This window comes from Varanus komodoensis, unplaced genomic scaffold (genome assembly GCF_004798865.1).
Source record: "Varanus komodoensis strain SLA01 unplaced genomic scaffold, ASM479886v1 scaffold37, whole genome shotgun sequence".
Lineage (NCBI taxonomy): Eukaryota > Metazoa > Chordata > Lepidosauria > Squamata > Varanidae > Varanus > Varanus komodoensis.
In genome coordinates, this window is record NW_025335889.1 from 2,869,206 (window position 1) to 2,882,437 (window position 13,232).

A 13,232-nucleotide genomic window follows, 5' to 3' on the forward strand; every position below is an offset into this window, starting at 1 on the left:
CCTCTGGTTCTACAACCAGTACAAATTATTCCTGCTTTTGTATTCCTGTGCAAATCATCCTGTTGTCCTATTTTCCCTGACTGTGCGTTTCACTGTCCTAGTTCTACGATTCTGAGCTGTTTGAAGGTCCCTTGTTCTCATAAAAGTCTGCACACATTATTGTAACACTGAATTTTGGGGGATAGGCACTTGAAGCTCCACTGTCTGGCAAATTAATAAATTCTTCACAACTCTGAAAGATAGGTCATATTTGTTACCCTCAATGTCAGATAGGGTGCAATGGCTGAGAGAGTTTGACCCAGTTCACACATCATTATTAAGAAATCATGGTGACTTTTTGACCTTGCCACATATTTCAGTCGCATGGCAGCCATATTTACCTAATTTCACTTGGCATGCTTGCTCTGTCATTCATAGCTGAGTAGCATGGCTTGTTTGAGGAAATGGCAATGAACTGTTGGTGGGTTCTTTCAGGGTTGCTGCCCCCCTTCCATGAACAAAACTGTACTTCCTGGGTTTGGGTGAAATGGCAAGCTGTGCCAGCAAGAATAATTAGGGAAATTCAGGCAGTGTGTAAGCAGCATGCATCAGAAGGAGGAGCTATCCTAGTCAATTCCTCCTGCTGCAGTTGTGCAAACTAACCCAGTGGCTTGACAGGGGCTTAGTGAGTTTATAGACAAAGGAAGATCTAAACTTAAGACTTCATGGTTCACCCAGTCATTCATTACATTATACTATGCAGCTTATTGTGAGAAACACTTGTTCTGTTGTTTACTTAAACATGTGAAAATAAAAGGTACTTCTAGTTTTTTAAAAAGTTTAAAGAGTTCTAAAGCTCATTCCGTGCTATGAATTTAAAAGAGTTGATGTGATGAATGGAGAAAGTGCAAAATATTTGTTAAAAAAATTAATGTATTGACTTTACTAATTCCCCCCAAACACCAAACAATTACTCATATTTTTCATGTCTATGAAAGATAATCTTGGGGTGCTAAAATACTGTTTACAGTTTCCTAAAAGCAGATTATTAAGCTGGAATCCAAGGTTATGGATGATGGCTTTGAATAAAAGTGTAGTAAACTACAGAGAAACTGGCATTTATTTTTTTATTTAAGTAGGCTATTATTTTTCATGGTTTAAAAAAATGCATGGACCCCTTCTGAAAGGATATTACAAACAGCAAATGAAAAAATGAAAAGGAGTATTTGAAAGTTCTTAGTAGGAATAAACCTACTGCTGCTGGTATTCACCATAGCAGGAGATGCAGATACACATAAAGATCTGCTTCACAGTCTCATGGATGCATTCACCCGAATGGATTATCCATGCAATTTGCTTTCAGAGGCTATGACAAGCTCAGACTGGACTATTGCAGAGTAGCAAAGCACTTTGTGTAGATGATCCAGTCTTACTACTGAAATTTAACATTATAATTAGCACAGAGTATGCACTAGGTATTGTAGAGAAGTTAAAAGTGCTTTGTTCCTTGCCTAGAAAACTGACACTCCAGATGGCCCAGAGGTGAAGGAAAAGGCACAAATCTGTAAGAACAGGTGGGGTAAGGTTAGGTGAATTGGCAGGAGACAAAATTAAAAGTCATTTAGCTAGATTTCTTTAGAAGTGGTGTTGCTGAAGAAATAATTCCAAAAGAGAAACTTATAAAACACTTTGTGTTAATAAAAGGAAGAGGCTAATTCCTGCATATTGAATTGTATGGTAAATAGAGATGAACAGACATTTTTGCTAGTTAATTGTTTCCCATTTGCACATTAATTTGTGTTGTTTCTATGTTATTTAAATCCATGTGAACATCTTGATGCATATTTTGGTTATTATTATTCCACCCATAGCCAAAGCCCTCTGGGTGATTTACAACAAGGATTTTATACACATTTTAATGGTTTTTTAAAATCCAAAAATATAGAAATGTAGAATGGGCTAATAGCAAATATATTTGTGGAGAGAAATGATGGAGGAGAGGTTTGGATTGTTTTTATATTGATGCATTTACATGGGGGAAAATGTTCTTATAATTACCTCCAACTTGCAGTTTCCCATGGACCAAAATTGTGAGAAGGTTTCAGTCAACTGAACAGACCAGTGTATGTTAGCAAGATGGACATGGTTCAAATTATGTCGTAGCATAACAAAGGAGAAAAGATGTTTATGAGCAGAATACATGATGCAGTTGATATTTTTTTCCTATACTTGTGGAATCCCAGACCTTGCCATCAGATTACTGAGTTGTTGTAGAAATAAGATATTGCAATTACTTCTACATCTAATGCAAAGTATATCAGTGTGCTTCTGTGTTTCACAACTGCAGAAAAGATGAGGCTTGGACTATTCTGCTGTTTTGATAAGTAAGATAGGGCAATACATGTTCATTGTGCTGGCTTCCAGTCTGTTTCTGGGTCCAACTCAAAATGTTGGCGTTCACTTTTAAACTTCTAAATGGCTTGGGCTGGAGTCTCCAAATGTATGTGCTTGGATCTTTAGTTCATCCTCACTTCACAGGCACTCCGTGTACACCTACCAAAGGAGGATAGGCAAGTGGTTACAGGAGAAAAGATTTTTTCAATTGTAGTTCTAAATGTCTGGAATGCCCTCCCCATGGATACTCAGCTGGTACCTACACTAACTTCTATTTTCTCACAGACATTTTAGATTTATGGTTGTTTATATATAATTACACTGTTTTCCCATGTTGACTGTTGTTTTTATATTGTATTTTGTTCTTCTAGCTTTTGTAATCTCCCCAAACAGCTTTGGTTATTCTTTGGACAAACAATAAATCATTTGGTTGCTGCAATACAATCCTTCTTGTATCCTAATTTGCTCTTTCTAGGCCTTAAGAATTTATTTGTGCAGCAAATCTTAATAATGATCAAATGTAAACAATCAACCCAAAGTTAACCTAACAACAATTTTTCATATTGAGAACAACAGTGGCATACAATCTGGCAAATCATAGATTAATTAACCCACATTTCTTGTCATTTTGTGTGAATTCAGTCAGTTCATGGATTGACCACACATGCACATGCACATCCACACACTTTCCTGAGTCCATATTTTCAGCCAAAACACCCTTCTCTCATGCACACAGTGTCTCATACATACAGTATACACATACCATCCATGCTCCCAAACACATTCATACACATATACACACTTTCCCTCTTTCCTTCACCTAACTGCTTCTGGCTACCTTCATGACCCCAGGTGTTACTACCCATTGCATTCCACAAACCTGTTGTACTCCCTGCCTCTCCACGTGCTCTGTAGCCCTCATTAACCCTCTGCATAAGTAGCTTACTCATTGATGGTGGAAAGGGGTGGTGGTGTTGGTTTTATTGCTTGCTTTAAAAAAACCAGCTTTTTCAAGGTTTAGCTGGGCGTGCTGCAAAACCAGCACTGACCCAGGCTTCAGTTGCCTGCTATCCCAATTCCTCCAGAACACTTCTAGAATTGAACAGCATTTTGGGACTGAACTTGTGCTAGTGCTGTACTTCAGAGTGCACTCAGATGCTAGGGAGGATTAACACTTTTTAAGGGAGGAAGGGGCATGGACACTGCCAAGGCTGCGTATGTGCTTGGGTGCCGCACTGGGGAAGCCCAACTTGAAACAATACATGAAAGTTCATTTGACCAAACCATATCAAGAACTGGGTAAAGGGGAGGGGATGACCAGATAAGGGGATGCAGTTTTGTAATCTTAACAGGTGTTTCCCCCCATCTTACTGAGTTTTGTACATTGGTGTTGATGTATAAAAGATGGTCTTTCACAGTGTGGCATCTTATTCTCAGAGGCCTCTGTGAGGAGGGAGAGGGTCCAAACATCTATAAGCACCCTGCCTGTATCTTCAGACTGCAGTAACTAACATTTAACCACAGAAGAATGACCAGACAGAGTTCTTTAGGATTATTCAGGAGTAGAACTTTGGCTGGAGATGAAGTGAGTCTGGATAAAGAGACACCCTCTTGCTGAAGTGAGACAGATTATAAACAGGAGTACCATATTTGATGACAGTCTAGTAAGGCGATTGGTTGGAAAACAGAAGTGAATCTTAGAACGATTCATTATGTTTACTCTATTGTATAGTATTCTAGCAATGAAATACATTTTTAAGTTTATCTTTCACTGGAAATTTTAATATTTGACGTTGATTATAAAAAAGGAAGGTATTTGTCTCATATTTAAACACTAGGATTTTTTAGCTGCTGAGTTTGTAGACTGGTAGAGAAGCAATGGAGTGCCATCTCATCTCTGTGACTAGCATAGCAACCAAGCAGGATGCTGGAGAAGTGTAGTCCCCACTTCCAATTCCAACATGTAAATACAGCTCTCTGTTATTCCTGTGCCATCCTTGGCAATCTAGTAAAAAGAATTGCAAGTTAGCAATTTTGGGGAGATTATTTCAAATTATTAATGTATTGGGTCATTTAATTATTTCTGTTCATGTTTTTGAATGTAGTTTCTGTTAAACTGCATACAGGTTAATTGTGAAAGGACAGATTCTAGGTACCTTCATGTTAAATGTTTCATACTTGAAAACTCATGCATGAACATAACTTTGATTCATCTTGTAAGAAATAATACCATGCTCTACTTTTATAATTGTGTTTGATCACATTTCATTTAAAACTCAACTTTCTAGTACATGTTTTAAGTATAAATGTGAAATGGCACATGAAGAAAAAAATCTAGACTAGTAAGCAGAAATTGGATCACTAGACAGTAGATTTGTGTGTTGTCATATGATCTCCAAATATCTTTGTTTCAAAGAGATGGAGATACTTGAGCACATATTAATTATCTGAAAATGTAACAACAGAAGCAAAGGAAGTTGTTCCTTTTGAATTGGCTTTTTCACTTAATGATGGCCCTTAATGCAGTCATTTACGCTTTCAAGTTTTATGCTGAACTTGATAGCCAAGCCAAAAGTGGTGACTGCCAGGACTCTTACATTTCCTTGCCACTCTCTTTATGCTGAGCCTGGGCAGACAAGGCCAGGGAAAAAACCCTGTTCCCTTCTCTTTAAGCTTGGAGCTGGAAATGCTCTTTGAAAGCTTGTTGATTTTGCCAAGCTAATCCAGCTGCCTTGCAATGCAGCAACTAAGAAAAGGCCCTCCCTTTGAGTAGAAGAGGGAAGGTGGTTTGTCCTTGCACAATTGAAGTTATCAAAGCACCTCTGCACAGCAGCAACCAAAATTCGTATATAATTGCAAGGGAAGGGAGCAGTGATTTCCATGCAGTTGCCTAAAGGATGCCTTTTTGTCTCTCCATGTCCAAGAATGGGGTTTGTCACACTTGCCAGATGTTGGTGCAGCATTCACAATTATAGCACAGATGCCAAGACTTAATGTAGGATTTATACAGACTATCTTTTCTTTCTTAAATAGTAAGAGAGAGTTTTCCTCTGTATAATCCTGATTCAGCAGTAACATTTCAACTCCACTTATATAATATAAAGCAATAAAAACCTCATAGGACTTTGACTATATTAAGTGGCATATTAATAAACAAATAAATATTCATTACATTTCTATATTGTCCATTGCCAAAGCTCTTTCTTAAAGATACAGACTGTACATACTTGTATTGGGGCAAACATTTCATTGTCTTCCAGTAGCTAACCCCAACCTGGTGCCTCTCGTATGGTTTGGATTTGGATTCCCATTAGCCCTAGCCACTTTGGCCAATGTTCGAAATGCTGAGAGTTGTAGTCCAAAACATTTTGGTTGAAGAAGAAAACAGCAGGTTGAAGAAGGTTACTATAAACATTCTGTCGTTGCCTCTGAGCTTCACCTATATAGGTTATACTAGTGCTGTAAAATTTTGTTTGTCATATATATGAAGGAGTTTTTAACTTCTGTCCGCCCTCTTTCCCCCAATATTGATCTGAAAAGAATAAGATTATGCAAATTAATTTTTAGTTTATTTGTATTCTCTGCATATTGGACTGATATAAAGTAGTATATTAGATTCAGACCAAGTCCAAATATGTTAATCCAGTTATATTAATGCTGAAGCTAATCAAACTTTAATGAATTCATATGATTTACTATAAACTTTGGGATATGTTCACATGGATTGAGTGTTTCAGAAGTTTACCACAGGTTTACGGAGTCATAAGATCATCCTGGACTTTGTAGGGCAATATCAATTGGCTATGCACATTCTTTGCAGTTATTAACCCAGTATGGCTTGGCTACATTTTAAGATAATACTCTCTGTTCACACACATTTTTAATGAAGGACCAGCTTGGGTTGAATCTATTTTTAACATCAGTTATTTGTAGAAGTTTGAGATCTGATTTTTAACATGCTTTAAAAAATATACTGAATGATAGGAGGCCATCTTATGCCTTCTAGTGAACTATTTTTACAGGGCCATATGCTTACAGGCACACTAGCTATTAATTTCTGTCTAGGGTGACAGAGCTAATTGGTTGTTGCAGCAAGATCCTGCATTTGCTCTCTAGGGTAAAAACACTCAAGAAGATGTATTAACAGAATATATAGAAATTCTCTAGGGAAAAGATCCTGCAAGTTCCATGTGAACATCACTAGAATTTCACTGGGAGTGATTTACCTGTGTCTTAGGAAAGCCCAATTTTCACAACTGTTCTTTTAGTTTGTTTTTGTTTATTTGAATTGAACGTGCCTGTGGCAAGAGGGAAAGTTGCTGAGAAAAAGGCAATACTCTGTTCTTGTTTTTCAGATCTGGCTGTCATGAGTGCTCTGCTCTTAAATATAGTAAAATAACTATATGTCTGACACATTTGATGCTGTACATGTATATGATTTTAAATAAGTTAAATCACTGTAAATATATCAACACAAGAAGAAGAATTTGGGAACCTGTATGCCAGCTAGTTGTGTGCACATTTTTATATATGTTTATCTTAAGTATGTTTAGTCAGAAAAAAAGACCTACAATTCCCAGCATTCCCAAAGCAGCATGATTGACTAAAGCTGGGAGTTTTAGGAAATCTTTGTCTAAACACGCATAGAACTGTACACGTGAAAACCTAGGTATTCCCACGGCTTGCCACAGATCCAGTGGCAAATTGGATGAATAATTGGTGTATTTTTCTCTGACCAACTAAATAGTATGCAGTTTAATATTCATTTAAGTTTAAAAAGTATGCTTTGTGTTGGCAGTAGAAACTTTGCTGGATCATTTCATGGTCACACATAATACTTCAAGATCATGCATAATTACTTTATGATCCTGTATCATCAGCAGAGTCTCCATATCTCATACTTGGTCTCCATGTCCACAGTTTAACAGAACAGAATCATCATTTGTTGCTGTTGACAATTATGTAGTTGATTAATGGAGAGTTAGAGGTTAATTTTTTAGCATTTTTTGTATTCTCTGGATATATTTGGTACTTGTTGGATATATTTGGAATAAATATCTTTAAAATTGTGATAGAAACAATAGATGGAATGTTTCAAAATACAAATAAAATGTTTCCTGAGAGTCTACAGAAAGTCTTCATGGCATTGTCTTTAGTGCATTTTATTTGAATCACTAAATCACGTTATTTAGCAAAATAATGTAAAGTGATAATACAGCTTTAACAGTATGCAATGGGTTCTTAATGTTGCTATTATATATATGTGTGTGTGTGTGTATAAATGTATTTTTAGATCCTGGTTCTGCTGAACGTACGGCACAAAAAAGGAAGTTTCCAAGTCCTCCACACTCTTCCAATGGTCATTCTCCAGAAGACTCATCAACAAGCCCTATTAAAAAGAAAAAGAAGCCTGGCTTATTGAACAGTAATAATAAAGAGCAGGTAATAGAAGTCGTGGATCTGATACAGTATTGCATGTGAAACTCATGGTGGTGGCTAGGTACTCTGCTCACTATTTGATTTATTATCTCTGCATATAAAATGGTTCTCCATTGGATTTAGGGGCTGCTGAATATGGGGATTACTTTTCCATTCCTAGTTTCTGCAACAGCCAAAATCTCTGTGTAATTTAAGGCACAACCCAATTATCATGCCTGTAAGCCTTAAAACTTGGAGACTTATGACCATCGTATGCAAAGTGGGAGCAGCATCCAAGGCCTCACCCTTTCCTCTGCATTTTAGCTAAACTGTCCATTTGGTTATCAAACTGGTACATTTCGGAGGTTGGGGGAAGTAGGTACAGGATGCATTATACCATGGTCTCTGTAGTCTCCTCCCTTCCCCACTACTGGCCCACCCACTCAGAAGAGCAACTGCTCAGTTAGGGATGGGATGGAGTGCAGATTCTCATCTCTGAGACCAGAGTTTTGTGTCAGCCTTGCTTATAGGAAACTGATATCTGGTACACCTGCCCCTGCCTGCAACTAGTGTCTACAGGCCATAGAATCTCTGTCTTAAAAGTCATTTTTTTTCTTTTGGTTAAATTGATTCTGATGTCAAGCAATGCCTAATGCTCCTTTATATTTAATAACCTCCCTTCCAGGCAAATACTGCCAGGATTTAAGCAACATGAACTAGCACAGCTCCAAAACCAAAGAACATATTTGCATAAAACCTGCTGGATTTGTGCAAATATGCCTATCACCGGCCTATCTAGTCCAGCATCCTGCTTCCCACAGTGACCAACCAGATTCCCCTGGGAAACCTCAGAGCACAGCATGAGAAAAGTAATACTCTACTGGTTGAGTTATCTAGTTACTGGTTTTGAAGGGCATACTCCTTCTCATACTGGAAGTAGCATACAGCTATCATACAGAATTAGTAACATCTTCTGTGGTCTACCCTTTCACTGAACTTAAGTACTCGGTCATTATACTTTGATATGCCAGATAGAGAGTCAGTCTAGTGGAAAACCAGACAAACCGCCTGAATGGGCTTAATTGGCATTGAGTGCTCCTCATTTCTACCTGGCCTGAAGTATTGGGATGACAACATAGCTGGTAGACAGTCTGCAAGTTGGGTGGATAAGATACTGACTGGGTTTGGACAACATTTAATCCATCAGGAGCTGTGACCCACAGAGGCATCAAATTAAATATGTTATGCAAACCTGGCAAGCATGGGTTATATGAGAGTTAAACCTTTGCATAACCTAAGCTTACAGGGTTTTAATGACACAAGAATCTTAGAACAAGATTTCAGATTCAAAATTGCATTTGGATGGGCAGATTGATGGGTCAAATGTGCTACACCGCTTATGTATTGACCTTAGCAATGAAATTGTCTTGACAGAATTTGGAATTACTAATATTTCTGCTAAATTATTCCAGGCAAGTAAATACTCAAATTAGGAAATGTTTCCACATTATCATACTATATATTGTTAGCCATCTACATGCAGTGAAAAGCATGTGGAACCCCCCCCCCCCCGAACACACACGCACATACATATCCTTCTTTAGTAATAATGACTGCAGTGTTAAATCTAGACCAGGTCTAATTAAGCAGCAATTTTTTAATAATATAGAATATCAACTACTAGCTTACTGTTAATTAGCTTGTCTGCAAAAAAATTTTGTATTAGCAGTTCACTATTGTGAAACCACATGTCATGTTCAACTGACATTGCTATGGCATTTGTGTGTGGGGGGAGTATCTCCTGATTATGATTTCCTCTCCACTATAAATCTATCTTCCCACATGTTGTTTCACACTCCAACAATTTCTGGGGGTATTCATCACTCTTCAACATTCCCATAATCATACAACCAATTAAAATAATTTCAGCATCAGTGCTGCCTCCCATTTTTTCAGATAGAAATTACAATAAAAATACCACTGCTGGCTCAGATGATCATTTATATAAATTCCCTGTGAGTGTTGTTTCCATGAAAGATGTGTGGTTGAAGTGATAACCACCAACAGCACCCTTAGTTAAGGTGAAATATAAATGAGCAGTGTTTTGTTCCGATTATTTTTATTTTATTTAAAACATTTATATGCCGTCCTTCATGACATCTCAGGATGGCTTACAACATTAAAATCAAAATCCAATAAAAACAGTCAATACAACAATACAATAAACATGATATATAACCAATAAAAATAAAAATGACTGTTAAAGCATTAAAATGCTAATTTTTAAAATAGTGCTTAAATGTTTTTGACCTGACACCGAAAAGAATATAGACTCAGCGCCAGACAAACCTCTCCGGGGAGCACATTCCTTATTTATTTATTTATAAAATTTGTATGCTGTCCAATTACTAACATCTCTGGACGGCTAACAGCATAAATAAATTGACGACCCACTCTGGCTGCAAATTAATAAAATACAATAACGGCAGAGGATGAGGTGGCTAGATGGAGTCACTGAAGCAGTTGGTGTGAGCTTAAGTGGACTCCGGGGGATGGTGGAGGACAGGAAGGCCTGGAGGAATGTTGTCCATAGGGTTGAGATGGGTCGGACACGGCTTTGCAACTAACAACAATAATAAAATTTGATATTAAAACATATTAAAATACTGATTAAATAAAAAGGTCTTAACCTGGTGCCGAAAAACATATAATGACGAAGGCAGGTGGACTTCTCTGAGGAGCGCATTCCATAGTTGGGGCGCTACCGCAGAGAAGGCCCTCCTTTGGCCTCAGATATTCTACCTCCTAACATCTTTCACAGAGGGTTCCTGGAAGAGGGCTTCTCTTGCCGATCTTGGGGCAGGAGAGCAAATAGGGAAAAAGACGTTCCTTCAGGTATCCTTGTCCCAAGATTAGGCTTAGTTGTATTGTTAGAAAAAATACAATTGGTTAATAAATGCTTGGAAGCCATCAGCTTCTTTGCAAAAATTCAAACTTAGATATTTATTGCAAAATATCTTAAGCTAACATGCAATCTTACGCATGTTTAGACAGAAAACGGATCCTATAATTCAAAGTTTTAGAGTTTTAGACATTTTTTCTATCTAAACATGCATAGGATGGCATCTTCTAAGTGCTTTATGCTTTCATAGTCATTGTACAAACTACCTGTCTGAAAGTTCAGCGGCTCTGAAACTAGCTTCCTTTTCCTCCTCTTAATGTGAGTTGGGGTGTGGGGGATAAAAAGATAAAACAGCATGAGTAGAAAGAAAATTCACAAGCCTCCTTTGCCCTGGCCAGCACAGACTAACAAGGCTTAGAAAGTGGTAATTTTCCACAGTGGAATCTCCCTACTATCCCAGGATTAATCTGCCTCTCTGGTTGGGACAAAATAGCTATATATAACAAAATAATGCTTTTGGTATTTGTGATTCATCTGTTCCCTCTCTACTTCCAAGGGAATTTATCATGGAGTATTCTAACACATAAATGGACATACTAGTTGTTGTACTTAAAATACTGTTGGGGCAATTGTAACAATTAGTAACAACAGTTCTGTTTTTGTTACTTTTTAATGAACCCTGCCTGAAGCAGCCGCTAACAATACAAATGTATAAGTAAAACAAATCAAACCACGTAAAAATAGCAATAAAATGATAAATTCAAGATTAAAAATAAACTTAATCAAAGAGATACAATATTAATAGGACAATCTGAAATGTAGCACAGCAACATGCTAGAGAGGATGAAAACAATTATTACTGACCAAAGATTCACCTAACCAGGGAGGTTTCACATAAAGGGTAAAAAAGTGATCAAGGAGGGTATAAATTTTCTTATCAGTTCATGGGTACCCACAAAAATGTTTTCTTATTCTCACATAAGCACAATTCAGAAGTTAGTAGAATATGTAAGAAAGCTTCAGTGGAAGATTTAGCAATCAGGAAGGCTTTATGGAATCAGGCAGTGCTTCTGGTATTCTGGGTCAAAGCTGTATAACACAGCTTTAAAGGTCATAGTCAGAATTTTGAAATATACCTGGAAACAAACTGGAAGCTGGTGTACTTGTTTTAACTAGTGAATAACATGATCCTGTTAATAGGCTGTAGTTAACAGACTGGCTCATGATTTTTGCACCAGCTGAAATAACTTTTCAAAGGTAGTCTCTGGTGTACATCTGAATGTAACTAAGGCATGGTTGCTGTGCCTAGATCTGCCTTCTCTGGGGATAGGTATAGCTGGTGCACCAAGTGGACCTGTGCAATACAGTTCCTGAACTTCTAAGTGTCCAGCTTCAGCACTGAAAAACCCCCTTTGATCATACACCTGAATCTTTAAAGAGTGTGTGACCATGTCAAACAATAAGTCTTAAGTTATTTTTTCTAAATTAATCATCTGATCAAAAGCATCTCTGCCTTACTTGGGTTAAGCCTCAGTTTGACTGTGCTCACACAGTTCTTTACCACTTCAAACCTCTGGTTCAGAACCTCAAGAGCTTCCCTGTAATCAGATGGGAAGGAAATGGCTGGGTGGGATCAGAATGCTTAATGGCACTATACTCCAAATCTCCTGACAACCTATCCCAATGGTATTTTGATTTTAAAAAGCATAAGGAGCAAGATGTAATGCTGAAACACCATAGCCGTGTTTACAGGCACCAAACCCTTAGCACCACATAGTGCCTTTCAAATTCCATTCTGTGTAGGTAGTCCAGGAAGATCCTGTGTTGTCAGCTGCTGGTGGTCTTGCAGGACTGGCAGTACACACGGCTGCACTCATATTTCCAGTATAGGTCATCTACCAGTTGACCAGTATTCAGCATCTATCAGTGCTGCCTTTGTTCCATTGCTGGGCATGAAGCCTGACTGAAATGGGTCTGGATAATCTATTACATCCAAGAAAATCTGGAGTGAAGAGTATTGTATGTTCAGCCTCCTAAACCAGGAATAGAATATGGGACACTGGTTGGAAATGGTCCTACATGATCAGACTAGATGGACCGGGAGGCCCCTTCTGACTCGCTCTGTTTCTGTGTTTCTATGATGCGAGTCAGGGAGGGTTTTCCCTTACAGTTTAAGACTGGATAGTATATGACTTCACACAAGGAAGTATTTGCCACTTATCTGGCCTACTCAGCTAAGTCCCTTTCTGACATCCTTCATATTCCAGTTTGGAAATGAGCTTTGCCATGTCTGTACTTGCCCCAACTATTCAGCAATCCTACCTACATCCGTATTCTACAAACAGAAACATTTTCATACTTCTTGTAGACCCACACTTTTTGTAGGCCATCTAAGCTAGAACAGATCTAAGAACTTACTCTGCAAAGTGTTTCAGATGTTACTAAGTAGTCATAACTGCTGCTCACTGTTGTAGGTTTTAGTTATGTAACTGTTGTGGGATGAAGTAATACTGATAGTATGGCTCTAGTGTTATAGCTA

General features: G+C 37.9%; 1 protein-coding gene across 8 annotated transcripts in view; it reads left to right on the forward strand.

Annotated features, from left to right (window-relative positions):
• The window catches only part of ZMYND8 (zinc finger MYND-type containing 8), a 102,384-nt gene that overhangs the window by 35,251 nt on the left and 53,901 nt on the right, over positions 1 to 13,232 (forward strand). For all 8 annotated transcript variants that reach the window (XM_044440407.1, XM_044440406.1, XM_044440410.1 and 5 more), the window contains one exon: positions 7,667 to 7,815. In XM_044440407.1, coding sequence (XP_044296342.1) covers positions 7,667 to 7,815 — 149 coding nt within the window. The remainder of the gene's footprint in view (positions 1 to 7,666; positions 7,816 to 13,232) is intronic.